At 53.7% G+C, this 26,020-nt stretch overlaps 11 protein-coding genes across 21 annotated transcripts; 9 read left to right on the forward strand and 2 right to left on the reverse strand.

The window, feature by feature from the left end:
• Positions 1-6: 6 nt before the first annotated feature.
• On the reverse strand, positions 7-3,007 carry KVP18_002374 (uncharacterized protein; the record flags this gene model as incomplete). 2 transcript variants are annotated; one of them, XM_067953206.1, is made up of 2 exons in its annotated part: positions 7-761; positions 802-3,007. In XM_067953206.1, the coding sequence occupies 2 exons, from the start codon at positions 3,005-3,007 to the stop codon at positions 7-9; spliced, it is 2,961 nt and encodes a 986-aa protein (XP_067806774.1). The 2 variants fall into 2 exon arrangements, with proteins under 2 accessions (XP_067806774.1, XP_067806773.1); XM_067953205.1 differs by having other exon boundaries at positions 802-2,926.
• KVP18_005257 (uncharacterized protein) lies at positions 3,006-4,385 on the forward strand (the record flags this gene model as incomplete). Its single annotated transcript, XM_067949658.1, has 1 exon — positions 3,006-4,385. The coding sequence occupies one exon, from the start codon at positions 3,006-3,008 to the stop codon at positions 4,383-4,385; it is 1,380 nt and encodes a 459-aa protein (XP_067806779.1).
• Positions 4,386-4,425: 40 nt separating this feature from the next.
• KVP18_002370 (uncharacterized protein) lies at positions 4,426-7,437 on the forward strand (the record flags this gene model as incomplete). 4 transcript variants are annotated; one of them, XM_067953199.1, is made up of 5 exons in its annotated part: positions 4,426-4,489; positions 4,516-5,626; positions 5,653-6,590; positions 6,619-6,790; positions 6,819-7,437. In XM_067953199.1, the coding sequence occupies 5 exons, from the start codon at positions 4,426-4,428 to the stop codon at positions 7,435-7,437; spliced, it is 2,904 nt and encodes a 967-aa protein (XP_067806767.1). The 4 variants fall into 4 exon arrangements, with proteins under 4 accessions (XP_067806767.1, XP_067806768.1, XP_067806766.1 ...); XM_067953198.1 differs by lacking the exons at positions 4,426-4,489; positions 4,516-5,626; positions 6,819-7,437 and having other exon boundaries at positions 5,699-6,590; positions 6,619-6,794; XM_067953200.1 differs by lacking the exons at positions 4,426-4,489; positions 5,653-6,590; positions 6,619-6,790; positions 6,819-7,437 and having other exon boundaries at positions 4,899-5,630.
• Positions 7,438-8,335: 898 nt separating this feature from the next.
• KVP18_002327 (uncharacterized protein) lies at positions 8,336-12,132 on the forward strand (the record flags this gene model as incomplete). 4 transcript variants are annotated; one of them, XM_067953126.1, is made up of 7 exons in its annotated part: positions 8,336-8,776; positions 8,804-9,595; positions 9,622-9,766; positions 9,793-10,196; positions 10,224-10,547; positions 10,574-11,525; positions 11,555-12,132. In XM_067953126.1, the coding sequence occupies 7 exons, from the start codon at positions 8,336-8,338 to the stop codon at positions 12,130-12,132; spliced, it is 3,636 nt and encodes a 1,211-aa protein (XP_067806697.1). The 4 variants fall into 4 exon arrangements, with proteins under 4 accessions (XP_067806697.1, XP_067806698.1, XP_067806699.1 ...); XM_067953127.1 differs by lacking the exons at positions 9,622-9,766; positions 9,793-10,196; positions 10,224-10,547; positions 10,574-11,525; positions 11,555-12,132 and having other exon boundaries at positions 8,435-8,776; positions 8,804-9,610; XM_067953128.1 differs by lacking the exons at positions 8,336-8,776; positions 8,804-9,595; positions 9,622-9,766 and having other exon boundaries at positions 9,882-10,547; positions 10,574-11,566.
• Positions 12,133-12,774: 642 nt separating this feature from the next.
• On the forward strand, positions 12,775-13,500 carry KVP18_002376 (uncharacterized protein; the record flags this gene model as incomplete). The annotated part of the gene is made up of 1 exon (XM_067953208.1): positions 12,775-13,500. The coding sequence occupies one exon, from the start codon at positions 12,775-12,777 to the stop codon at positions 13,498-13,500; it is 726 nt and encodes a 241-aa protein (XP_067806776.1).
• A 1,843-nt stretch (positions 13,501-15,343) lies between these two features.
• Positions 15,344-16,732, forward strand: KVP18_002335 (uncharacterized protein; the record flags this gene model as incomplete). Of its 2 annotated transcripts, none has more annotated exons than XM_067953146.1 (1): positions 15,344-16,732. In XM_067953146.1, one exon carries the CDS (start codon positions 15,344-15,346, stop codon positions 16,730-16,732), a length of 1,389 nt encoding a protein of 462 aa, XP_067806717.1. The 2 variants fall into 2 exon arrangements, with proteins under 2 accessions (XP_067806717.1, XP_067806718.1); XM_067953147.1 differs by having other exon boundaries at positions 15,614-16,732.
• Positions 16,733-16,815: 83 nt separating this feature from the next.
• On the forward strand, positions 16,816-18,174 carry KVP18_002329 (uncharacterized protein; the record flags this gene model as incomplete). The annotated part of the gene is made up of 1 exon (XM_067953130.1): positions 16,816-18,174. The coding sequence occupies one exon, from the start codon at positions 16,816-16,818 to the stop codon at positions 18,172-18,174; it is 1,359 nt and encodes a 452-aa protein (XP_067806701.1).
• A 274-nt stretch (positions 18,175-18,448) lies between these two features.
• On the forward strand, positions 18,449-20,215 carry KVP18_002346 (uncharacterized protein; the record flags this gene model as incomplete). Its single annotated transcript, XM_067953167.1, has 1 exon — positions 18,449-20,215. The coding sequence occupies one exon, from the start codon at positions 18,449-18,451 to the stop codon at positions 20,213-20,215; it is 1,767 nt and encodes a 588-aa protein (XP_067806735.1).
• A 33-nt stretch (positions 20,216-20,248) lies between these two features.
• On the forward strand, positions 20,249-21,873 carry KVP18_002332 (uncharacterized protein; the record flags this gene model as incomplete). 3 transcript variants are annotated; one of them, XM_067953137.1, is made up of 4 exons in its annotated part: positions 20,249-20,451; positions 20,480-20,564; positions 20,591-20,675; positions 20,702-21,873. In XM_067953137.1, 4 exons carry the CDS (start codon positions 20,249-20,251, stop codon positions 21,871-21,873), a joined length of 1,545 nt encoding a protein of 514 aa, XP_067806708.1.
• Positions 21,874-21,922: 49 nt separating this feature from the next.
• Positions 21,923-23,554, forward strand: KVP18_002352 (uncharacterized protein; the record flags this gene model as incomplete). The annotated part of the gene is made up of 1 exon (XM_067953177.1): positions 21,923-23,554. The coding sequence occupies one exon, from the start codon at positions 21,923-21,925 to the stop codon at positions 23,552-23,554; it is 1,632 nt and encodes a 543-aa protein (XP_067806745.1).
• Positions 23,555-23,614: 60 nt separating this feature from the next.
• Positions 23,615-26,014, reverse strand: KVP18_002355 (uncharacterized protein; the record flags this gene model as incomplete). Its single annotated transcript, XM_067953180.1, has 1 exon — positions 23,615-26,014. One exon carries the CDS (start codon positions 26,012-26,014, stop codon positions 23,615-23,617), a length of 2,400 nt encoding a protein of 799 aa, XP_067806748.1.
• Positions 26,015-26,020: the final 6 nt, after the last annotated feature.

Here is a 26,020-nt window from a genome sequence, read left to right on the forward strand (position 1 = left end):
TGCGTATTAAGTTTCGAACACCGCATCATTCATTGGTTGCATACTCAAGCTTGGATCTGCTTCGGAGGCGTGTGGAGCCTTAAGCGTCATCACAACTGAGGGTCGAAAGTGGGTTTCCACAGCACTAATTTCGACCATCACTTTGGAAAACGCTCTCAGCGTCGCACCCGAAGCGTGCTGAAATTCTTTCCTCTCTTCTATATATTTCCAGTCGTCGTCCAGTTTCACAAAGCCCTCAATACCGTACCGGGGAATGAGCACCTCAAGACCATTCGCCTTCAGTTGGAGGACCGACCCAGTGTCGATCCTGTCTCCATGCTTTCTGAAGAAGAGATACGTGAAGAAACCGGTGGATGCGCGGCTGCAGAGCTGTGCATTCCGATGTCGCTCACTCAACAGAGCACATTGTGTCTTCATACGCTGCCTGGAGGCGCAGGTCTCTGGAAGGAGATGCAGTTTTAGCGCAGCCGTAAGAAAGCGGTGCACCAAAACATCAGCGTATCGACGAATGGGAGACGTGAAGTGAGTGTAAATGGGAGTCGCTAGGCCATAGTGTCGGTACAATGACATCTCCAGCTCTCCACTGCAGAAGTATAGCGCCTGGTTCATACATCTAGTGGCCAGCATCCGCACAATGCCAGCGAACTGAGGGTCGTCTGGCTTCGTGCATAGGTCGAGCGAGCGTGAGAGCGCTCGGGAGCTGGAGAAGTCGAGGACCTTGTTCTCGGTTTGGAGCAGTTCTTTCAAAGCTTCGAGTTCATCTGAAAGTGGTTAGAATCATATATTGTTTGAGGGACTTACTGGTCTTCGGTACGGGGTGGCGCCGCAGCACGGCAAAGTCGGGGTAGGCTTCCACTATCTTCTCAGCCACGGTGATGTTGGCCAGGAGCATGAACTCCTCCACAAGTTTGTTGGTCTGGTAGGATTCATATATCTTGATGTCTTTGGGGTCGGTAGATCCGTCATCGAGGGCGAATTTCACCTCTGGTGAGCAGAGTTCCAACGCGCCCCCCTCAAAACGATTCGCTCTAAGGACCTGCGCCATGGCATTGAGCTTCCTAATGCCCTCAGTCAACGGGGTGGAGTCGGCTGTATCGTCGATTTTGTTCTGGGCTTCAGCGTAGCTTAACGCAGCATGGGAACGGATGACGCACTTGGCAAACCGGAAGTCGAGGATTTCCATTGTGCTCGGATTCACCCTCCAGAACACACTGAACGTCAGTCGGTCTCGCTTCTCTACGAGGGAGCACAGGTCTGTGGTTAACAAGGACGGAAGCATGTCCGTCCGTCTGTCGACCATATACACGGTGGTACACCTCTCTGCCGCTTCGGCATCGATGGCGGTGTCCGGCTTGACGAAATGAGTGACATCCGCAATGTGCACCCCCAGTTCCCACACGCCATCCGGCAACTCCCTAAAGGATAACGCATCATCAATGTCACGACACCCAGGTGGATCGATGCTGCAAACGGTGAGTCCTGGCGCCTGGCGCAGGTCCTCTCGTCGGTGGATTTCCTCAGGCGGAATGCTCCAGTCGCTGGGAGGTAGACATCGGAGCACGTCGTTAGCAAAGTCGCGTGTAATGACGTCATGGTCTCGTAGTATGACCTCGGTCTCCGTGGCTAAGTCGTCAACGGGGCCTAGTATGTCAATCCAGTGGCCAGTAGGAAATTTGCGTTGCCGAGGCCACTCGTCAATCATCACTGCTATCCGTTTCTTATCCAGTTCGTGGCTATTTGCCGTCCTTATCGTTATCATGGGCACTCGACCGTCTACAGGGATGAAGCGCCGAGATATGCGTGCAGCCGAACTGACTCCGACTTTCTTAAAGTCGTCTAGTGGCTGCAGCGTTCCACAATACGTCTTCCAGCGACGCTTGATGATGCTGACTACTCGCCCAAACAAGCGTTTGGGGGTGGCCACTGCTGCAGGCGCCGCAATTTCTTCCTCACCCAACGAGTTCTCGTCCTCAATAAACTCGTCCTCAATAAACTCGTCCTGTCCGGCAGCTAACGTAGCCTCCTCTTCCTGCAACAGCTCAATAGCCACCACATCATTGTTTACAGCCCTGTTTGTGTTCTGGAACCCCTTGATACGGATGTCCTCCGTTTGTGAAGACACCGTTACAAACCCCGAGAAGCAGGACCGACGATCCATCCGGATCACGCCCTGTAGCAGCGTACCCGCACGCACCCGCCGGTTGACGTCATCGAGAGGCATATGCGCTTCGTAGACAATCGAGTCTCGACAAGCGTCGGCGTCTTGCTCTTCCACGAAGGCCAGCCTCTCCAGACACCCAGGGAACTCCGCCTCTCGGTTGGCCGCCCATTCCGCCACCGTTACAGCCTTACACCCGGCGTTGAGGGCCTTCTGCTTCTTCTCGTCTGATTGGGTGAGCAGTATTACTTCGGCTGTGATGCCTCGGAGACTCCGGTGAGCAGTAAACCACTCGACCAGCTTGTAAAGTTGTCGGTCCAGCCATTCCGAGCTGGATTCGAAGTCTTGCTTGGGAACGCGGGTCTTCTCGAAGAATTCGTTCGGAAACGGATAGAACCTTCGGTGACTCAGGTTCCTTTCAGACCTGAGAGCTGACGCATAACGTTCGTTGCTTGCGCCTCTACAGAGTGCACGCAGTTTGGCATAGCAGCTCAGGTCCAACTGCCGTAGCTCCTTCAGCATGAAGGATGAAAGGACTACGTTGTCTACACACGCAGAGTCCAGTAGAAAGTTAACTTGTCGTCTGGCCACGTCCAAATCCAACACCAACAGCGTTCCATCACCGAGCACCTCTCCGCCACAGCCGCAATCCTCGTGGCCGCAGCTCACTGTCTGCCGCAAGTAGAGCTCTGTCGGAAGACGCCGAATGAACCCTTTCCGGTTTCTCGCGACTCTAACTTGAACTGCCACCATAATTGGTACTTTCATGCACGCATTCGTGCAGTCGGGAAGACGAGCCAACTCGGTAGGCACCCATTTCTGGAATGTCGCGGACGAGACCTTCGGCATGCTGGATTCGGAGTATCTGGGCTCACGACATCCCGAAGTAAGGCGCCATGAGTGGTCGTTGGTCGGACCCCTAGTGACGCCGATGTACACTTCAAGTCTGCGGCCTCGGAGCCTCTGGATCGATGAAGCGTCCTCTCTTGGTTGTCTTTTCATTGACAATGAGAGGCTAACCATCCACAGTGAAGCATCGGTTGCAAGGGTTGCAGGAGATTCGAGCGCGATTTCTGTGCCATGCGAGTTCCAACGAGAGCGACCCAAACCCACGCCTTACCAAACTCAGTGGTTCGCCTGCGATGAGGAAGTTGAAGGTGCGGAAGTTGGTCCAAGCACAGGCGTCGACGACTCTTACTTCACGTTTCTCAAAGCAAACATCGACCCATCCAACCTCGCAATCGGGCTGAGTCCCGATCAGCTGGAGGACAAGGCTAGGTGCATGCTTGAAAGGGCCGATAGACTAGAAGCTGTGTGGTTCTTGGAGGAAGCGGAGTCGTCGTTGGCTAGATTTTTCCTGGAAGAAACCCCGAAGACTTCTCAAATTCACCTGTCGCTTCTACCAGTACCCTGCGACGCTCGGCCAGAACTTCACTTCATGAGGCACATGCTGCATTTGTCGGGACTCACCACCGAGCTGTACAATCACAAGTCCTGCGTATTGCCTGTAGACCTTCAAGGCATTGCGAGTCCTACTTTGAACCTGGACCATCGAGATGGCCAAGGGGAGTCCGCAGCGCTGGCATTGGCCCTCCAAGGCCTCACGCCTGTGTTTTCTGAAGGTATATGGGAGCTTCTGGGCTCGACGATGAACCCACTTCCACTCGGAGCACTGTCGTCCGTGCTGCCTTACGGGCTGCCGTTGTCGGAGTCGAAACCATCAGAAAGGGAGTCCATAGTACGTCGCATACTTGCTCATCCGACGCAATTTTTGCCAGGCGAGTATTATAACGAGCATGCCTACCAATTCGCAGCCACAAGAGGCGTTCCCGTTTCAGAGTCGCCCCTGCTCTTCGAGACGCTCCTGCCTAACGCCGCGACAATTAGGTCACGAACCTTCTTGGAAACGCTACCGATCCCCTTGCCAGTAGTGTTCCCTGGTATCTTTACTGCCACAGATTTTGGCCAACTGATTATTGGTGGCAACACAACTGCCATTCCGGAAATCGTTGGCGTTGTGTCGAAGGTGGAGGCGATCCATGACTCGAGCACTGAGGTGCCTTCAAAGGTAAAACTCTTCGCAGAGATGGATAAGTGGTTTAACTACTCCCGTCGTCGAAATCTACTGGAGGAAGTCGGTGAATTCCTAGGCCTCGAACGTGACGAAGTAGTGGAAAGATATAGGCAGCTAGAGAGCGTGCTACGCCATGACCACGATCTGGTTTGACAGTTGATTCGTTTGGTCGTTTGAAAGGTGTATTTTCCAAATGAAATGGCTCGTCGTGGCTGGGAGTGTGACGGAGGCAGCGATGACCATTCTTAATGATACCGGTGAGGGTGAATCGGACTGTAGACAGGTAATGTGGCCGTCAAGTCCACCAGGGAGAACACAGTGGTGTCCCTAACACACACGTTGCTTAAAGATGCCTTTCAAACGGGCTGTCACTCCGAAGCTGGGCCGTATTGTAGTCTGCTGGCGCCACCACCGATCCGGTGGACTGACGAATATGAGGCTCACAGCCCTTACGTGGTTGTTGAAACTGGCACAAGGCCGTTTTGGGTGGCCGAGGGGAAACCATTGCCTCCCGACGCGGACTCCCCTCTGAATCCCCCCCATAAACAGTTTAAGCCCAGGCACTGGAGCGCGTATCAAAGGCCTAATGGACTTCCAGTCGCTGCCACCATCTATGATGATCTAGCAGTCCATTCAACACCAGGGGCCGAGGAGAAGCTTTTGAGCATGTCGTTGGCCATGCACTCACAGAGCCACGCTATTGAACGGCAAATTGACGTCAGACGTGAGAGCTTAATGGAGGCGCTGCCTCGGCCAGAACGACCGCCACCAACCTTCCAAAACCGAATCAAGGTGACGCGTCTACCTGGAGTGCCACGTCGTAAGCGGTCGAGATCTCGTGTCTTTGTGGAGAAGCGCGTGGAAGTCACACAGATAACTAAGGGAGGTGGGCTCTCTCCTCGTGCGCAGTCCGCTGAGTCTAGAGTCTCGATCACTAATCTTAGGTGGACGGGGAGAGCCCTACTCTTCCTTGTGGGTCGTGATGTATGGCCTGGGCTCACGAAAGTCCAGGGATTGCACGCTAACGACGCCCTGCTTCGACAGGGAGTGTCCCTGTTGTGGAGGGGCCATTGGCAAGTGAGCTCCGCGGGTCAGCCCCTTGTTCTGCCGTCGTTCGTGAAATCCAGGCCGTTTCCTGACTCTTCTACGTGCCTTAGGATCACCTCGCGCACCTCAGAAATCTGGTTCTCTAAGCCTGTGCTGCTATCGGGTCTCTATATCTGGCTGGAGGATGTCAACACTTCTGGCATGCTCCTCGTTGAAGGGATTCCATTTCAAGAGAGTCACGTGGATTCCGCGGTGAAGGGCAACCCTTCAGGCCACTCTGGAACGGCCGACTATCTAGGCTTCGAAAACGTAAGCAAGGGTTGGAAGGCTGTACTACCCTTCAACGAGTGAGGGCATCTGAACGTTCACACAGATTTCACCGTAGGCGTGTGGAGACTCAGCCCTTGGGAGGTGGCTGGATGGAGGTTACCTCCCTCAGCGATCAGGCACATGTCAGCCGGATAGGCTCCCTTCGGTTTCAGTTCCTGAACGAAGAGCTCAAGGGCGCCATTCCCCGTACGCGAGACCCACCAGAGCCACCTGCCGGCTTCTATACTTTTCCCAACGAGGAGCGACCAGGCCCTGCGTTCCTACCATTCTCAAGCGACTCGGTCGTCCATGAGAAACCCCGAGTGTGCTTTGGCGGCCTCCAAGTCAATGTTCCAGTGCCGCTGTGGCAGATGGATTGGACGGATATTGACAACGTCACGGAGGAGCGAGAGGTACTTCGAGCGCCTCGAAGCTCGCATCGCTCACTTGCGCTCTCAGCCATTTTAGCGCGCCATAAAGAACGTGATGCCTACAACGCCATCCCCTCGTCATTGCCAGCTACGTTAGTTGCGGTCTCGGACAACAAATTGGCCAGCGCTAGGCTTCTCAGCTCGCTGAAGTCCGGCTCACAGCATTTATGGGTCCCGCGACCTCCTCTCAAGTCTGCTGTGTTAGGTGTCCCTCAACCCTCAACTGTCGAAGGTCTCAAACGTCTCCGGCTTAAACAACGAGAAGCAGTCAGATTTGAGGACGACTACTTGAAGAATTTCTACCCTCGAAAGACGAAGGCCTTCCCATCTGCTTCGTTCCAACCCATCAGCCATTCAGATGCTTTCTCGTCCCGACCATCAAGCGGATTGTTAATCCATCATGGAACGAGGCTGTCTGCGGACCAGATTACCTTCATAGGGACGCATGTTCCGTTGGAAAGCCCCGTCGCCACATTGGAGGAGTTGAGACGGCTTAGGCGTGGGTTAGCTCGCACCTTTGGACCTTGGACTCTGATCACGTCTATTAACCTGCACCATGCCTACGCTCGATGTGGGTGTCGTTGCGCTTCTCTATGCAGTTATCGGCGCGCACACTGCAAAGGAGGTCTATGTCGTCGCGAAGCTGGAGGCGCTTTTCCAGAGCGCTGCCCAGGACGCGCTTACACACACCACGCAACAACTGATCGCGAATACTCATTTGTCCCTTGGAGGCGGCGAGATTCACGAGGCGTTGAACGCAGCGTTTACTGAGTGAGTTCTAGAGTGTGTAGTGATCCAGCATGGTGTCGGCGGAAATACGACGAGTGCTTTCGGAGAACTCGGAGATGATTGCGCAGGTTCAGGAGGCGGACATCGAGATATCCGCTCTGGATCCTGCGAAGATGGTGGTGGGCGTGTCTCTTCACGCTCAGTTAGAGGACGACAACCCTATCACCCTGTCTTTGAACGTGGACTTTTCTGACGTTATCCGGCAGATTTTCTTTGACGAGCAGAGTACCAAACGTGCGCCAGTTGTCTCGGTGGAAGCGAAGCCTGTCACGCTTAAGATGGTAACGGATCTGGACCCTGCGATGATCCACTCTTATTTTGAGGATGAAAAGACTTTTTGGGCTGAGAACAAAACTGGCAACCTGTACATTGAGAACGGTGCTCCAAAGATGATAGACGTTGACGCCCTCGATAGCCTGAAGCTCTCCAGCTTGGAAGTGGAGTCAGGGACGATCGTGGAACTGATTAAGCAGCTCCTGTCGTCAGAGGTGACCCAGGACGACCTGGACCCATCCCGATTATTCGAGTTTCTGGGAGGAGACACCATAATCGGTCAACCTGACTCACTGGCCTGGAGCGAGTGGCTGCAAGAAAACGTGGTGGTTGGCCCTTTGAACGAGGATCTTTGAATGTGCGTGATTTCGTAATTTAGGGTGCGGAGTATTCGCCATGCCAACAGGGCCGAAAGGAGAGGTAAGTGTTTGGGGCGTTCCACGACTCAGACGTCTCATGATTGGGAGGTTTTCGCAGTACATTCAGGCTTCGTGCAGCCCACCAACGAACTCAACTGGCAAGCTGGATATTATAACTACAACTCCTTCTCCCTACCACCTGGCAGCACGCCTGCCTTCTGCAACAACAACGGACTGCCAGCGACAGCCTGGCGTCCGTTCATATTCCGAAATCCCCCACGAGACTTCTTTCTTGATGACACGTTCAGGTCTATGCCTCCGCTGAACCCTTGGCAAACAAAAGAGTTGGAGCAGGCGCTCTGTGTGGCCTCTGAACCTCGAGAAGAGATCCCTTTTCGGCTCTTTGCGGACTCCAAGTCCTGCGTAAAAAAAGGGGAGCTGCTAGCTGGCGGCTTCTGTCGAGCTGGCTGGTGATGTGGTTGTGTTTTGTGTGGCGCTGGAGATCAATGGTGACACGTAGCAATTGCGTGAATAGCAGCAGCAATGACGGCGCTCCCACCCAAAATCGAAGCCACCCTCAAGAAGCTACGACAAACACATTCACAAGTGTCAGGAGTGCTTGCCATGACCCAAGTCGGATCCGTTTTGCTTTCAACTTTTCCCACCTCGGACATTCGTGACTCTTACGCAGCCATGGCACGTGCGATTTTAAACCCAGCTCAGGTCTCGGTCGAGGAAAACCTAGGTGAGGACCTCGAATTTCTGCGGTTCTCCACGTCAAAACGGAAGTTCCTTCTGATATCGAAGGTGAGGTGGAGGCGGCTGGTTGACTCAGTCAGGTTACGCCATCCTTGTAGGCTACCAAGATTCAAATGCATGACATATTGCCGGTGTGATGTTTCTGTGGTGTGCTTTAACAAGAACGCTGGCAGTGACCACCCCTTTCCGAGCGCTTCATCAGGAGATACGTTCGCTGGTTGAACCTCCGCCTCTGATGGACGTGACGGGCATGACGGGCCTTCTGAACGTCACTGTCCCCAGAATCCTTGCGCCTACGGGGGGTCCGGGGTTACTCGGTGGTGCTCGACAACCGCCTCTACCGAGGACTCCCCCAGAGGCTGCGTGGCTCAGAGACCGAATGGTAGACGCTGCTGCAAATCTGGAGCTGGACGAAGTGTGGTCGTTGCTTGCGCAAACGAATCGGATGAAACGCATCTGCGGCGGACAAACCTGGTCTCCGCTGCCTGATGTAGTGCGTTTTGGCCAAACATCCTACGTGCTGCCTATTATAGACCGCTTGCACGCGTTGGGTTGTGACCTGAGAGCACAGAGTGATGTAAGATGCAGAGGGATTATTATATAGTCCGGTTCTACTGCCATTCACGAGGCCACGCGGTCGCGAAATGACCCTGTCCTGCGGCACCTCCTATTGCTGGACGACGACCTCGTAAACTGCCAGGACTTCTGGGGTCAGACACCGCTGCATGTATTCCTCCAGACGATCGTGACCCCGTCTCCGTCTGAGTTGGACCGCCGAGTGGTGGAAGCGCTGCTGACTCCGCAGTTCGACTGGACACTGAGAGATGTGAGGGGCATGTCCGCTTCCTTCCACGCGGTAGCTGCAAATGTGCCGTGGTTCTACTGGAGGCTAACCGAACAATCTCCTGTGCATCTAGACCTATTCGAGACGAATTCTGAGGGGAAAACTCTGTTGTCTTCCTGGCTAGACGTAGCTAACTCCCCAAACCTCCAGCTCAAGAGCGTTGTAGCGCAGGCCTTCATGAGGATGTCAGACTGTTGGCAGCTACCTGATGGTCCCACTGCAGGCCGTCTTCTGGCCACTAGACCTCCTTATGTCGTTATGAAGACATGGATGGACATGCTGCTTGAATGCCCTCGACGGATTTCGGAGAGCCTGTGTTATGAAGATTCTCATGGGTTGCAGCTGCGATACTTGGTGCCTCATGCTCTTCACAAATCTTCGCGCTTCCATCAGGACTGGGACTTTCGCGGCACTCGGTGGAAGAACCTCGAGTCGCAGATTCTGCGTATACTGCAGATAGCCGCGCGAGATCCATTCTGTCGGATAGAACGAACGCTACACCTCCGCCACCGAAATCAACACCTATTCAATTTGGTGGCACGTGCAGCACACGTGAGTTCTGGATGAGGCTCACACAGAACCACCCAGAGAACATCTCCCTGAGGCGATTCATGCGCCGCACCTTATGGGACTCCCCCCATTCTGTTCTCTGGTCACAGTTGTCTCAGGTGAGCACTTGGAACGGGCGCATTCACGAAATGAAGTCTATTCGAAAGGGAACGAGTGAGGGTGGATCCGGCCTCACACAGCCAATGAGGTGTTTTGCCTCCTGGTCGACGTGGACAAGGGCCATCTGCCTTCGCTGTACTCCTCACTCCTACTCGAGCCAGACGTGGGCATGGTACGACACTACACGCTTGCACTGCACTTGTGTGAGACCGATAAGGACCTCCCTGAAACCCTTCGAACCGCGATGACCCGTACTGTACAGAAGTTACTGCGGAGTGTAGCAGTGGCGTCGGGCACTGGAGAGTTAGTGTCTGAGCTAATGTACTTCCACCCGAACGTCGCTGTCGACCTGCTCCTCACCCAGAACTTCGCAGAGGACGAGGGCATCACAGTAGCGATGAACATAGCAGATGCGGTGGTCCGACTTGAGAAGGTTCCTGGATACGGAAGAACGGCAGCCAACGCGCAAGTTCAAGTCTGCCGTGTGAGTGACTGGATGACTCTTCATCAGAACTTAATATTCGCCTTCTTGAAGCTGGATGGTCAGTTGCGGGTGAAACGGATTCAATCTCTTATCCAACATCCTTTGTGCACCGGTTTCGACAGACTGGAGATACTACGGTTCCTCCATAGCGCCAAGCCCGCTTTCCAGGCGAATCGCATCCACTCCGAAGCCACACCCCGAGAAAAAATGCTTGGTGACATGGGTAACCTGGCGAAAGTGGTCGTGGAGCTTGAGGCGGGCGCCACCCCAACGCCCATAAAATTTGTGGAGCACCAACTACGGTCCTGCGGTATTGCACTGGCTGCTCACCTGGCCGTTTGGTTGGTTATCGTGAGAGGGAGTCCCATTTCACACAGGCTGTCATGTGCGATGGCACGCCGGACCCTTTCATGGTGATGCACGTGACCAGCATCAACACCCCTCGCTATTGGTTCAACCTCTTCAGACATAGCGTAACCTACGCCTTGGGATTCAAGACCATCGATGGTCCTGTCCACTACTGGACTAACTTCGTACATCTACTCATGCAGACTGGCCAATACTTCTGCCTCGTGTACTTTGTGGTCCTGTGCGTCTTTACACAGACGCTAGAGACGCTGTGGGCTTACATCCTACTAGTGGCCCTTAACTTCTGCGTCGCTGCCTATAGGGCGACTGTGGTGCCTCACATGGCTCGAGAAGTGAACTACGCCATCTCCGAGAACGTGGACTTCGCCGCTCTAGAGAGGCCCCTGGAAATCAAGCCGGCCTGCGACTTTAATAAGGCATGGGAAGGTTTCCCGAGCAGCCAGCATTTACTAGCCTGTGAATTCGGTCCCCCAGCACCGATTTGGTATCAGGTATTCAGACGCACCAACCCCATGATCGGTGAGCTCCGATTTGCACATCGACCCAAGAACCTCTACGAGCGCCATATGAAATGGCGGGCCTACTACACTAACAACTGGTCCAGCGACGTCCCCAATCAGACAGCTCCCGACCTGCGCCTGCGGTGGACGCTGCTACGGATTGGCGACTACGCGAGCTACATGAAGCACTACGCCATTTTCCGACGGCCCCTCGAGGCCGCTGTGAAGGCGGAGACGTTCACGGGCTGGCGATGCGCGTGGTACTTCCTGCTGTACCTTCTGGTGTGCACTATTCCTTCCAACCTGAATTTGACAGGGCTGCTTGGCCATCCTTTTGCCCACGTTCTCACGAATAGAGTACTATTCCAGACGTTTGAGGGTGTACGCCGGAACGAGCACCTCGAGGCGGTCTTCGCATACTTGACGATACAGCAGGTGTTTTTGCTGGGCGTCCCTCTATGTGAGGGTGTTCTGGGACGGTTCATACAGTCTATATGCTAGTGGTTCTTCGAGCGCGAATCCGCTTCATTAGGAAGTTTCGGGAGAGTATGCGGCTCTATTTAAATACCCTTCTCTCAACGGAGAACATTGAGATCAGCCCTCGGCTTATCCGCCGCCTTCGAGATTTCGAAGCAGTCTACGCTCGTATTTCAGCCAACCGCGAGTCCTACTGGACCCCCAGTCTGCCTGTGGCGCCTGTCTTGTTCTTCGGGTTCCACCTGCTGGACGGACTATTTCATTTTGGAGCGTCCCGTGGGTTTCTAGTCCTGCAGACTGTCCTCTTGATGCACGTCCTACTGTTCGTAGGAGTTCTGACCGTCGCGGCATATGCAAATTCTCTGTTGGTGACTCAGTGGATGGCGCCCACATACAAGAACACCGAGGAACGCGTGGCCAGACACTCTTCAGACGCGTTTGTATCGAAAGCCAGCAACTACAGAGCCACGACTGTATTCGGGCTGCAAATACACTTCTGGTTGTTACTGCCGTGCATTCTGCCCATAATGATTTACATAGGCGGAACGCATACGCATTCCCACGTGGATGAGTTGCTCGTGTCGCTGTGACTAATCGATTGCAGTTTCATTCTGACACGTTACATAGAGTCCACTTGAGTTGAAGCATCGGTACGGAGCCTCGCACGTCAGCTGGATCGTGGGGTGTACCCGCTCGAAAACAGCTCCGCCGTCGTGGTGCTTGGCCATGGCCATGCCCCTTTCCTGATCTCCCACTGTGTAAGTCGAGCAGAACGTTGAGCCATCAACGTACTGAATGAAGCTTTGACATCCGATGCCAATACACGACGCACATGAACGTTGACTCGAGCACTGGTGGTATTCGTCGATATCCTTCTGAGTGGAGGAACGCACACTGACTCACAGTCCAGTACCCGAGGACTGACGCCAACCCGAAGACGAGAGCCCCGAGCAGGAGAAGGCCCAGCGATTTCTCAAGAATACTCATCTAATTTTTGCGTTTCGTCGTCGTAAAGTGGGTGCAGTCCAATACGTGCTTCATTCTGAAGGCCTGGCAGTACTTCAGACAAGCTGCCCCTCTCACTTTGGCGCCTTGTTGTGGACAAGACACCTCATTTTCAGAGTTGTTGTAGAAATCAGTATTCAATTGCTTGTCAATGATGCGTATGAATATCTGATCTATCATTTCTGATGGCGGTGTAGACACCGGCACCGAAACATAAGTTGTGTGCAATGTATGGCACTCCAGTTGACGACCTCGAGTCGGGATCATCCAAAAACTGGGTATCTGACCAACGACTTCGCAGTGGATTCGTACGGAAAGTTCTTGGTTTGGTCTTGGCTCAGCTGGTTGTCTTCGTGGCGATCGTCTCGGCTTTTGTGTACTCTGAGACTGTGAAGTTGTGGGCCACTTCATCTTCTGGAAGTCTGGTCACCTTAGTGTGCTTTCTTTCAGTCATGGTGATCACGGTGCTACCGCTTTGCTATCCAAGCGCCTATCGCGAGTACCCCAAGAACTACATCATTCTGCTGGTTTACACGCTGGCCTTGGCTGTGACGATAGCCGGGGAGGCGGCGAAACTAGCTCAATCAGGACCTCACATATTCCTACAGTCGTTGGCCGTTACCGCCCTGGTGGTCGCTGCCCTAGTTGTTTTTGCTGCCTTTAGTGATGTAGACATGACTACCATGCTTCCCTACGTCGCCACCTTGAGCATGGCCTTAATCATCGGCCTCGTCATCGGAATTGTCGTCAGGTCCAATCTGTTGAACACTGTGGTGTCAATGCTGTCCGCTGTAAGTTTCGGCCTGTACCTAATGATCGATCTCCAATTGATTATGGGCAGGGGCAGCCTGAAGCTCAGCGAGGACGAGTACGTACTGGCGGCTATCATGGTGTATACGGATGTGGCGTACATATTCCTTGACATCATGCGCCTTTCCAAGAGTGACGATTGACGTTTATGCTCAGAACTGATCGCGGTTGCAAAATATACAGGCCACCGCTCTACCATCACTCAAAAGTTCAGCCCATATCGGGAGCTCAGATTCTGCATGGTGCTCGTAAACTGATCGAAGTTGAGCGACTCATCGGACCGAGGGCGCACATAGAACGAGGAAAGATTCAAACGGGGAAGACTGGGTTAGGAGATGGGAAAAGCTCACTCTTGTAGGCGTCTCTCCGAGTGGCAAGCTCCGAAGTACATTTTTTCCGTAGCAGATCTCGAGGAAAGGTCCCCTTCAACCCCTGGTACGTCTTCAAACTTGACGCTTCTTAAGCGCATCCTCGGCACCAGCAAAGGGGATTGTTCCAGCTGAAGTGGCTCTTTTTCGAATTCGGGAACCACGAGTTGTTCTGTGACACCCCGTTTGGGAACCTGAAGAAGGTCCAATATTAGCTGTTCGTGTGAGTTGATGGCAGGCACGACCACCTTCCATTGAAGCCGTTTTCGTCGCCACCAACGTTGAATGGTTCTGACGGCTGCGGTGAGGCGCGTGATCCTTCGAAGTGACTCCTTCATCCGAAATCGCCATCGAAAGCACCGTTGTATGAGTATTGTTGCCGTTTCCTTTTCCCGCAATCGGACTCGCTTCCGCTCTTTGATTTGCTCCGATGTGCGGCAGGTACGTCTATCCACTATCGAAGCGCCCGCATTGCGATTGAAGGCCGCAGAGCAGGTGGAAACTCGGCGAAGTGGTAGACGCTCAAGAGGACGAGGCGGTAAGCGCTCAACTGTACGAGTTTGCTTCTGGTCAGGGTGATTGTCGGGTTGCCGGTTGGGTTGCCTGATGGGGTGACGAGAGTGTTGTCGAGAGTGCTGGTGAGAGTGCTGAGACTGCTGCCGATGGTGTTGATGAGAGTGTTGCCGAGAATGCTGCCGGTCTAGCTGACGGTCTTGCTGCCGAATAGGTTGGGTGGTCTGTTGCCGAGTGTGCTTGGTCAGATGAACTTCTGCCCCACGTGCATTGGTAGCACCCCTAGTTGTCGCCGCAGTCCGCTGGTCTCGCGATCGCTGAGGATCTACGGTTCCAGCGCAGACCTTGCGATGCGTCTTGGCTTCGTGGTCGGGTCGTCTTCGTGGTGAGTTCCCATCCATCTCGACCGTGAGACTCGCTGTCTCCCTCGGAGCGAAAGTTCTACGCGACATGCAAGTCGTAATTGGCGGCTTGGGCCACTTTCCCACCTCAGGAGTAAAAGTTTTTCGGCAAACCGTTTGAACACGTGGCGTTGCCAGATCCGTGGATTGGATGGTAGGACGCTGCGTCACTGCCTCAGTGGCTCGACACAAAGTGCTCATGCGCCTAGAATGCGGCTTCAGCGGACTCGAGAGCCGTCGTTCGGTTCTTTCGTTTCCCGAGGGATTCTGGGATTGTTGCAAGGACTGGCGACTTACCGAGTCGCGGTGTGGAGTGGCCGGCGACCTCCGGCGTGTAATATCGTAAACTGGAAACATATTCAAATATAAAAACACAATTAAATAATTAATCACGAGGGAAATTAGTTTTCTGTGCATCTCTGGAGGGATTACTTTTCTGAAAGCTCAATTTGGGTCGTATTGACGAACTGCACAACTCCAGCCCCTGATTCACTGTGTGTCGTCTCATGACATCCCTCACCGTAGGCGTCCTTGGTTGAACATCTTGGCCTGGCATCAGGAACCGAGGGCATGTATTCGAATTAGCGTGTTTTACAGTCACTATTGATTGTAGTGGTAATTAGAACGGATGTCGGATGTCTCCTTGCGATATCCCAACGCTGACTCCACGTGATAGACAGTAGCACAAAACACCAATTCGACGCATGCTACGACTCTCGCCTAGCTCCACCCCTTTGAGGTGCGCTTGCACCGCTCTTCTAGGAAGTACAATCAGCGCCTCTGCCGCCTACAAATCCAACTCGTCGGAACCCAAAGCCCCGCAAATGTTTTCTGGGGGTCAAGACGGCTTGCCTATGAACGGTGACACCGGACCACAAGTCACCTGGCCAGCGCCAGCGAATGGGAGGTGGATTGAACGGGCTGTCGAGGCCCCCTGTGGCTTACTTCGCCATTTCGCTGATCTCTTGTTTACCATGGGGTTCATCAAGAATATCCCCGCCTCCCTTGCAGATGTAGAGGCATCTCCATACATTCGGAACGTTCTCGATCTTAAAAATCTCAGTGAATGTGTTCCCGGAGCCCATTCAGATGCTGTGCAGTACGCTGGAACTGCAGCTCTCGTTTTACTTGGATCGGCGCTGTCACCTACAACTGCGATCGGGATCAATGTTGCTGTCGAATCGGAGATAGGAGCGGACATCGACGCAAACTACGACGTCTCGAAGACATTTCTCTGCGCCTTGCTGGAACTGATGCATCTTTCCGCAGATCTCGAGTTGCTCTTTCACAGAATGCTGGTGACCTTCGACCGTGACAGCTGCTCCGTGACGCTATTCAACGATGACGAGGAACCTGTAACCTGGACGCAGCGATACACGATCAGTTCGCAGACGTCTTTGACCTTTGAATACGATGAGTGGCAGCAGGAGTGCATCTTGAGGCGTTTCGGGCCTGCGTTGCCCGATTCGCCGACGGATCCGAGCCCCGAAACTCTGTCCTTGGCCAAGACGGTCAAGTCCACCGCGTCACCCAACCCCAGGTCCCTGATCCCTGTCAAGACAGTCAAGTCCACCGTATCACCCAACCCCAGGTCCCTGATCCCTGTCAAGACAGTTGAGTCCACATCGACATTGTCACCCGTGGAGCCCAACCCCAGGTCCCCTGCCAAGACGGTGAAGCCCCACACCAACGCCTTGTCCCCTATCAAAACCCTGAAGCAGCGAATCAAGGCGACGAAGCAGCCGCATCCACCGCGCCGGGGAAGCAGAACCCTCACGGTACGGCCGAAAGACGTCCTACGATTCCCCTATAGCGCCCCCGTCGTGGAGTTATGCAACCAGATGTACGACGAGCTCAGACGGGTAATCCTTCCAACCCGGCATCATCATTACCTCCCGCCGTGGGAGGCTATGCAGGAGTTGGCGGCTGTGTTGGAGAGTGAAGGACTCCCAGACCCTATGAGCCCATTCAGGGAAGCGGCGAGGCGTGCTTACGCCATTGCCCTGCAAGCGCGCTGTGGAGTACGCGAAAAGGCAAAGGTCTTTTCTAAGCAGCTGACGAGCGAAGTATCCACTGAAATTAACTCTCTATGAAGCAGTTACTTTGCACCAAGTTTTTGTACTGTGTCCGTATTGGGTCAACGGCAGAATAAATAATTGAAATTCAACGACTACGCATGCTACGCCTAAAGTCAACCACCACCTCCCCCGTGAAACGCGCTTGCACCACTCTTTTAGGAAGCAGTACAATCAGCGCCAACATTCAATGTCTGCAAAACGTTCCCGATGCCGCAAACGCCCCGACAGGCATCCAGTCCTGCGCCATCGGCAACTGGTCTGGCACAGCTGTGAGGCAGATGGAGATATCTGGGCGGGTGTTACCGGCCTACTTGAGTGACATTCTGGTGGGTTTAGGCGATCCAAACATTCCTGCCTCTCTCCAAAGTGGGGTCGAGCCTTGTCTGGCAGTTCGAGACCTGCTCGGACTGGACTGTCTTCGTTTTCCCACACCAGACCTCGAGTACGGAGAGCAGTACATTCTCACCGCGGCAAGAGCTGTTCTTGGGTCGAATCTTGCGGACAGTATCGCAGTCGATGTTTCTGTTTCCTCAAACATCCCATCTGACCAATTCAGCCTAACAGAGACGTTTCTCTGCGCCTTGCTTCAGTTGATGCTCGTGTTGTCGGACCTCGAGGAGCGATTTTACAAAATGCTGGTAGCTTTTGACGCAAATAGCTGCTCGGTGACACTCGTTAACGATGTGGAAACGCCTATAACCTGCAGAAAGCAACACCAGCCACGCTACGGGGGGGCGCACGAGGCGAAAATCCGAATCCTAGAGTCTTTGAGCACTGACTACCAGAAGGTGCAGCAGGTGTACGTGTTCGGGCGTCGCCAACGCAATCTGCCGGTATCAATTGCTGATCCCCAGATGCAGCCCAGCACACTTTCAGCTGTCAAGACACTAAACATTTCCGAGTCCTCAAATGCTAATCCTCAAATGCAGCAAAGCACCCTCTCAACTGTAAGCACAGTCGAGTCCCCTGTGAAGTCCTCTGTTAAGGCGGACAAGTCGTCCATTAAGAACGTAAAGCTGGATCGACTTCCACGCGGCAAGTCTTCTTTCGTGGACACGTCTCAGACTGGGAACGTGAAGCAGGCTCAACTTCCACGCCGCGGAACTGTGGACAGATCATCACTTAATCACCTTTCGTCAACAGGTTCCTCCAGATCAAAACAGGCCCAACGCCAGAAGTATTCACGTCGAGTCGTGAAGTTGTCAGACCAGCTGTACGAAAAGCTACGCCGAGAGATCATTCCCACCCATGACCACCACTACTTGCCTAGACATGAGGAAATGCTCGTATGCGCACGCTCATTGGAGAGCTTGGAGAACCCAACACCAGCCTTTGGGGAAGCGGCGAGGCGTGCATACTTGAAGACCCAACGAACGCGCTGTGGAGTACGTAAGAAGGCATGGGCCTTTTTCCAGGAATTGACGAGTGAAGTATCAAGTGAAATTGAGTCTCTGTGAAGCCGCTCGTCTTTTTAACTTAAGCATATGGCAGTATAATTGGCCAAAAGAGGTATTACAAGACCTATGAATGTAAAAATCTATAGATATCTTTCTTTTAAGGGCCCCGTGATACACGCCACCAGTGCGGTTTGAGAACAAAGTACAGTGCGGCCATACTGGAAAGTACGTGCACCTGGAACGTGTGTTGAGTGTGCAAAACAAGCTACTCCGCGTAGCGGCTCTGACGAAAACACCAGCGCTATGAGCAAATAATCAAGTGTTTCTTTCCCTCATGGCTGTAGTTCAAAGACGTCCCAACCAGTCCGCGGCTAAGATCGCAGTGGCGGCGCTGATGGGAGGGGTCAGCGTGGGACCTCCAACCTGTACACACGCGAAGTCATGTAGCGCCGTGAAACCCCGTGCTTGCTCTCTGCAGAATACGCTCCAAGCGCTTTCAACGCCTCCTCAGGGGCACAGGCTCAAGTCAATCCTGGCCTCGGGGTCCACGACCAAAGGCGTGAAGAAATCTCTGCGGTTCAACTCTAATATGCCTCGCCATAAACGGAACCCGAGCAGCTCTTCGCTTCGTAGCGACGTGGAGAACTCGTTCCGCAGGCCAGAGCAACTGGAGCCGCCTTGTGGCTTTCTTCGCCACTGCTGCGACATTCTGGTTAAAGGAGGTGCCCTTCAAAAGATCCCTGATGCTCTGCAGGGTGTCTCGCCATCCACCTCCGTGATGCGCGTGCTGGACTTCGATTGTCGTGGCCTACCTACAGAAGGGACTCTCTACGATGCCGCTGAATATTCAGCTATCGTGGCCTTTTCAGTCCTAGAACCGATGTTAACCGACACCCTTACCATAAACGTCGCTGTTCCACTGACGGGTGCCTCTTCCCTCGGCCAAGTTGATCTTTCCGAAGCCCTGCTGAGCACCATGCTGCAGCTTTTACTTGCAAGTGCTACAATAAAAGAACGATTCAACCGGATGCACGTCACATTTGACGAGGACATCTGCACTGTAACCCTCATCGACTCTTCTGGCGGATATGTTGAATGCGTCAAGGATTACGTGCACTTCGTCGCGGAGCCGAGAACCACGTATGATCTTATGAGCCGCATCCACTCCGAATTGTGCTCGAAGGTTTTCTACGACGACCACAGCAACTATATCCCAGAAAACAACAGCATATATGAGCTGGCCAGGTGGATGTCAAGGCATCCTATATCTATGGCTGGTTTCAGAGAGATCGCTAGAGAGGTTTACCGCCAAGTTAAACTTCTGGAAGATCACAGGAACCTCGAGTTGCTGCCCTACTACTTCTGGCATCGTTTACGAACAGCGCTGGTGTCGGAGGTGGAAAACCCGAAGATGGTCGACGTGGCCGCAGTTCGCGTCCTGAGCCCGCTGTCTCGGATAACGCTCGATAGCGAGCCGCTGACTCAGCTTCGCAAAATTGCTGAGGCGGAGGACGAACTCTGTACGTCCGAGTCACCTAGCACCCTATCAGATATCAAGGCCGAGTCACCCAGCATAGTCTCAGGTATAAAGGCCGTCAATACGTCCGAGTCACCTGGCACTCTATCAAGTGTAAAGGCCGTCAATACGTCCGAGTCACCTAGCACTCTATCAAGTATAAAGGCCGCCAATACGTCCGAGTCACCTAGCACTCTATCAAGTATAAAGGCCGTCAATACGTCCGAGTCACCTAGCACTCTATCAGGTATCAAGGCTGAGTCGCCTAGCATCGTATCAGGTATCAAGGCTGAGTCACCTAACATTCTCTCAGCTGTCGTCAAGTCCTCTGCCAAGACCCTCAATTCCCCTGTGAAACCCCCTAAAGTTCTACGCTGCCGACGAGGACCTCGTGTGGGCTCTAGGCCCGGATATATGAAACCCACCTTGTCCACCCTCGCAAAGGAAAAGCCAACGATTGCATACACTGGAGCAAGAACTGCTGGTTCACCAATCAATTCGTCCACATGCAAAGTCGCAGGGCGTAGCGTGCCGAGATTCGTGACGGCGTTTTCTCCGCCAGCAGAACGACGAAGCCAACGATAATGACAAGTGATGTTTTTTTTTTAAATTTAACTGATGAATCCTGACGAGTTCCATGAGGCGTTCGTAGGAGAGCCAATCACATGTCAACAGATCTCTTCGCGCTTTCCGGTGGACATTCGGGAGTCATGCTTGGAGTCCTGTCGGACAGAGAACATCGATCCCTCAAAGGAAAAATGGAGGTTCCGGAAGTTCATCTACTCACACATGAAGCACGACACCGGCCTCAGGGCCGCTATGTGAGCCATTTCTTTCCCCCTGACCCAGACATAAGCTTGAGGCCGGTGAGCCACTGACACGCCGGCCCTCGGTGGGTCCTAATCAGCAAGGTGTCATATGTGGAAGGGAAGATGTAGGTGCCTTTTGTACTGGACATAGGACGTGACCTCCGTGATGGGATCCATACAGTTGGAGAAGGCGGCTACGCCGTCGTTTACATTGCAGGAGCCCTGGAGCCTGGACTGTGAGGCTTAGGGGTCCTTGATATAGTCAACTCGTTCGCTGACGAGTCGCCAGCTCCATTTGTGGTCGACGACATTGACTTCACCTCACTATGCTTCAACTCCAGCACTGAGACGCTCACAACCGCATTCCGAGATCGACTTGATCGTCTGCACCAGGAGGTAGCGCAGAGCAGAAGCCTTCGGCAGCTACACGACACGGATCTCCCGCTGGCTTCGCTTGCGAACCCCAAGACCGACGTCTCCGCCTTCGTTGGATCCGTCGTTCCAGAGGCCGATGGCCGCCTCACGAGGCATGCCGCAGTCTTGGAGGAGCCCCAATCCGGCTGTTCGGCGCAGCTGCTTCTAGAGGGCATCAATGACTTCTTCATCTACCCAAATCAGCTACTTCGGGTCTTTGGGACCTGCACCACTGGCTTGTCCACGAAGCTTCGTGCAGAGGCCGTGGCTTCCGGGTTCTCTGCACCTCCTCCCCCCGCGCCTGTCGATCAGACGCTTACCTTCGAGGTGGTCTGCCCGCCCTACACATCCCCTAAGAACCTTGCCTTCGTGCTCCTCGAGAAGAAGCTGCACCAGTGTAGAGCAAACACGGTGCTCGTGCTAGGGCCGCTGGTAGAGCCGACTCATCCCATGGTGCTCAGTGGGGTGTTACGCACCTCAAAGGAGGATTTCGTCTCAGATATCGATGTCGCTGCCCGTTTCTTCGCAAAGCTTAAAGGACCGACGAAATATCTCTATGTCCCCCACTCCGACGACGTGCTCTGTCCCTTTCCCTTTCCAAGTCCGCCTATACCAGAAGACTCGCTAGTCACATGTTGTACAACGAATCCGTTGTACTTGCGCTCGGCGTCTGTGAGCATCATGGCCACGTCTCGAGATCTTCTGACACCTATTATTCGCAACTCCGCTCGTGAGAACACGGCAGACCGTCTTGAGCTCGCATGCCGCGAAATCCTCTCCCAGAGAACGCTTATACCCGCTCTCTCCGTGACCTGTCCCTTGGGGAACCTGGCATCGCTCCCGGCGCCAACTGAGCACCATGTGTTGGTCTTCAAGTCTCGGTTACCGGCCTTCTCTAAGGTTGTATATGGTCGGCTATTCGTCAACATGGGTATGCGTGCATCCATGGGCCGCGTTCAAATCAGAGCGCAGGAAGGGTTACAAGCCATGTCAGTGGCGATGTACAAATGTGATCTGTGATGAAATGTGGGGGTGTGTGATATGAACCGCCTCGTTTATCTGTGATTAAATGCTGAGAATTGTGATCCTCACCGCTTTGTGTGTCGGCAAACCACTAATTATCAGCTGGAATGACGAATGCTTAGCCGTTCTGGACGCCGACGCTGTAACTCAGGCTGTCAAAAATGTAGGCAGCAACATGCAGTCGGATGACGTCGACCACAACAGACTCATGACCAAAGCCAAGGCTATCGCCGAGAAACTTGCTGGCAAACGACAGCAATTTGGTCGCCGGCGCCTTTCCGCAAAAGAGGCGACGACTGCAGAGTCTCGAGACCGTCTTCTGGGCGCGCTGATGGCCGCTACATCCGTGGCAGGAACATCCAGTGAGGATGCGGATTACTTGGATAGCCTGGTAATGGACTTCGTGCCGGAGAGCACCGGCAATCCATTGCTCAATGCTCTTACTGCGCACATTCCTTGTGTTCGTAGAGTGGAGGAGGCTCCTGAGTACTTTCTCAACAGAACTGTTGACCATGAATCCAGACTAGTCAACACACAAGACATCCCCTATGATTGGATAAATGCTACAGCTTCTTTCTCGGACCCTGAAGCTCCGATTCAGTGGTATATGGGAAGTAAGAATGGGCGGTCCCGCTGGAATATCGGCATGAACTGGCTTGGTGCCTGGGAGTATATGAAGGACCTGCCAACCCCCGACCCCATTGACGTCGTCGTGGTCGACAGCGAATGTGAGCCCATGGACAGCATTCGGTGGACTAATTACGACTGCGACACCGCTGGACTGGACGAGGACACTGATGGTCTTTTGGATAATTGCCATGGCTGGGATTATTTCTCCAATGATAATGGAACCGGTCTCCTCGCCAGTGAACGTACTTACCACGGCACCGGAGTTGCCGGTCTCATCGGCTCCATTAGCAACGACAACGTCGGGCTTGCAGGCGTCTGCGAGCATTGCCGCGTCCACTGCCTCAAAATCGGTAACGACAACGGTGGGTCGTTGTCCTCCCTAGCGATTTTTAAGGCTTACGACTACATTCTCGCCAACTCCGACAGATACAGAATTTCTAACCACTCGTACGGGTCCTACACCTTCCTACATGCCGAGTACGATGCCATCTTTCGTCTCCGCAATGCTGGTCACGTGTTCGTCACTGCTAGTGGCAACGACGGCTGTCGGTTTGGCGAAGGGAGGCGGTGCATGGTCAAAGGCCAGATGGTTGCTGGCTCTTATCCTGCGATGTATGATATCGATACCATTGTGTCTGTGGGTGCTACTGACGCTAGTGGGAAGACAGCTTGGTTTTCTAACACGGGTGTGGGGGTATCGCATGTCTACGCTCCGGGACAAGATATCGCCATGGCTTCCTACGGTCTGCCTGGTCAAGCTAACGACCTCCAGCTGAAGAGTGGTACGTCCTTCTCTTCTCCTCTGGTGGCAGCCGCCATTGCCAACGCCTGGTCACTCTTCCCTAATTTCGAAGCTGTTCACATCCGAAAAGCCGTCATTGACTCTGCTCCGCTGCATGAAATCTCGTCCAGCAGGGGAAACAGCGGCATTCTGAACGCGGAGTGGCTGATTAGAACTTTCCAAAGCGGCGGAATCGCTCCTACTCCCGATGGAGCCAGCGTTCTGAGTGTTCTGCTGCCGCTTGTAGGGCTCCTTGCGTTCATGTAGTTCCTCCATAAGTTTCAATCTGAGCCCTCTTTTATTGTGTGGCCCCTTTTTTATGATGTATCAACAATCTAAGCTCTCGTTCTCGGGGCCTGGGTACTCCGCTGGGAACAGCGAGTGCAAAATCACAGAAGACGACCTCGACTCTTCCACATGCAAGGTCTCGTTGATGTGCTCAGCCAGAACTGGCGTTAGCTCTACTAGGTCGTTCACATTCTCGTACAGCGTGAGCATCTCCTGGTCAGCCACCAGCCGCTTGCACACAGCCCAGTAGGTCTGGATAGCCACCTTGTTGTGGAAGTCTGCCGCGAACGAAAGGTACGCGAAATGTGTTTGGTGCGTCGTCGAGTCGTCCACAATGGATGCTAACAGGCGGCTGGCTGTAATTGCCATGGGTCCCAGCCCGACGATGAACGAAGCCTGCAACGGAGCTTCACGCTCCATGATATCCGCCGCCCGCGCAGTATCCGGAGACTGGAACTCCATCCCTTCCTCCTGTAGAATCATCGTGATGTGGTGCATTAGGGTACATGCCCCTTCATCAAGAGCTCTGGCATGCTTGTTGGGAGCCCCTAGAAGGCTCTCGCCGACCACACGTGTAAGCAATTGGTCATAGCTGTGCCTTACGGGCTCAATCACGGACCAGGCCAGCATCAACCTGGCGTAAATCGTATAGACCATGACGTAAAAGGCATGGACTTTCTGTGTCATTATGAAGCCATCCGGGAAGAAAGGAAACGCCAGCGCCAACATATGCCCGAGCGCATCGTCCAGGCTGACAATTGTACCCCAGTAGTCTCCTCGAAGGAGGCCATTTCCAAGGGTCTGGAGAACGACCAACGATGTTGGCATGTCGAATCTATCGGATAGCATTTGTCTCTTTCGAGGTCTGCCTCGTTTACGTTTCAGTCCGCCAGTGGGGATCGTCTCTGCGGAATCTTGCACCAGCAACCGGAGTAGTGTTTGCCGTCCCTCCTCGTCAATCAGAGGCAAGAAGAAATAGAGAAGGAAGCTCCGAATAGATGGCAGCCGCAAATCTCCAGCGAACTCCTTCTGGACAGCCAAGCAGATCAGAGCTATTGCCTGAAGCTTCCTCCGCCTCTCTGGCATCATCACCACTTGGAGGTTCGGATTGATCCCTGCCGATAACGTAGGAAAAAATGTAGAGCGTACTCGGTGGCTGAAGGAGTACAAGCCTTCCATTGGACTCCGAAACATGTTTTCCACCTCGAGTGGAAACGTCCTCTTGAATCCCATAGGGTCGAGGGAGGCCTCCTTGATCGCCTTCAGAGAGAAGAAGGCACGATCGATATGGGAACTTTTTTGGGAGTCACAACGGAGTGTACTCTGCGCTGTGGTGAGCCTTGAAGGCGACCCCGCTTTCAAGTGTTCGCGGGCTTCAAGATCTTGAACTCGAAGCTGCAGGCAGGCGATCAAGGTATCTCGAAAGGCCTGTGAGCACCTGATTGCTTCGAGAATGATGGATGTGTGATCTCCGAAGTTAGCCTTAATGGCCATGACGTCCTCATGTCGCAAACTGCCACCCTTACTCAGTGACTGCACTAGCTCCCCCGTTAACGACATGCTCTCCTCCAAAGCCGGAAGCTGCGTGGCCACGACACATGCAACTGAGTTTTTGAAGATCTTTGAATCCTCAGATTCCAGTTGGCGTGCCACATGTCTCGCGGCATCCCAGAGATCCGAAGGGTGGAGCGCGCCTGACTTCACCAGCGTCAGACTGTCAGCGAACATTATCAAGTCCTCGGGCGCTACGGCTCGTAAAAACTTTAGGTTAGCGATCTGGGCATCTGCCCGATGCAGCTCATCCATCGCTTCACGAGGAGGAAAATTGCCGGGATGGGTTGGAATGTACCGGTTCTGGAAGTAAGGGAGCGACTCCTTGAGCTCATGCTTGGGGAGAGTCTCAGGCAGGGACGAAAGGATCTCACTCATCTCCAATGAGAGGTCAGCACCCGTAGCCATGGACCTATCCAACAGTTTCTCGAACTTCAGAAGACCTTCCATATCCAAACTTAGCGCTAGTTCCCGTGAAAAGGTTAGAGACATATGGTAGTCTGCGACGGGCATTCCGGGGCACATGGGAACCTCAAGGCATGGAAGGCTGTCAGCGGTGCTTTCTACTGACGATTGTGACACAGTTCCGTGGTCCTCGCGAACCAAGGAGTCCAGTGGGACTGCCGCCAAGACATCCAGAACCAACGATGGGAAGTGGGGTGCGATAAGGCCAATTAGTTGCTTCATAGTGGTGGACGGGTCGCACCTTAGCTCATCATAGGCAACGAGCACATCTGTGATTTCGTCTAGTAGTCTGGTTTCCACGGATTCTGCGGAGGTGCTCAGTCCGAGTGTCTCTCTGATCCGTGAAACAATAAGTCTTGCCACCGTAGCCGTCTCCGAGACCCAGACACCTTCAGATCGAACACTTGGGCAAGTCGAGATCATTTTTGC

The sequence above is a fragment of a genome (assembly GCF_019968955.1).
Source record: "MAG: Porospora cf. gigantea A chromosome Unknown PgA_NODE_6_length_103964_cov_336.45, whole genome shotgun sequence".
NCBI classification, from domain to species: domain Eukaryota; phylum Apicomplexa; class Conoidasida; order Eugregarinorida; family Porosporidae; genus Porospora; species Porospora cf. gigantea A.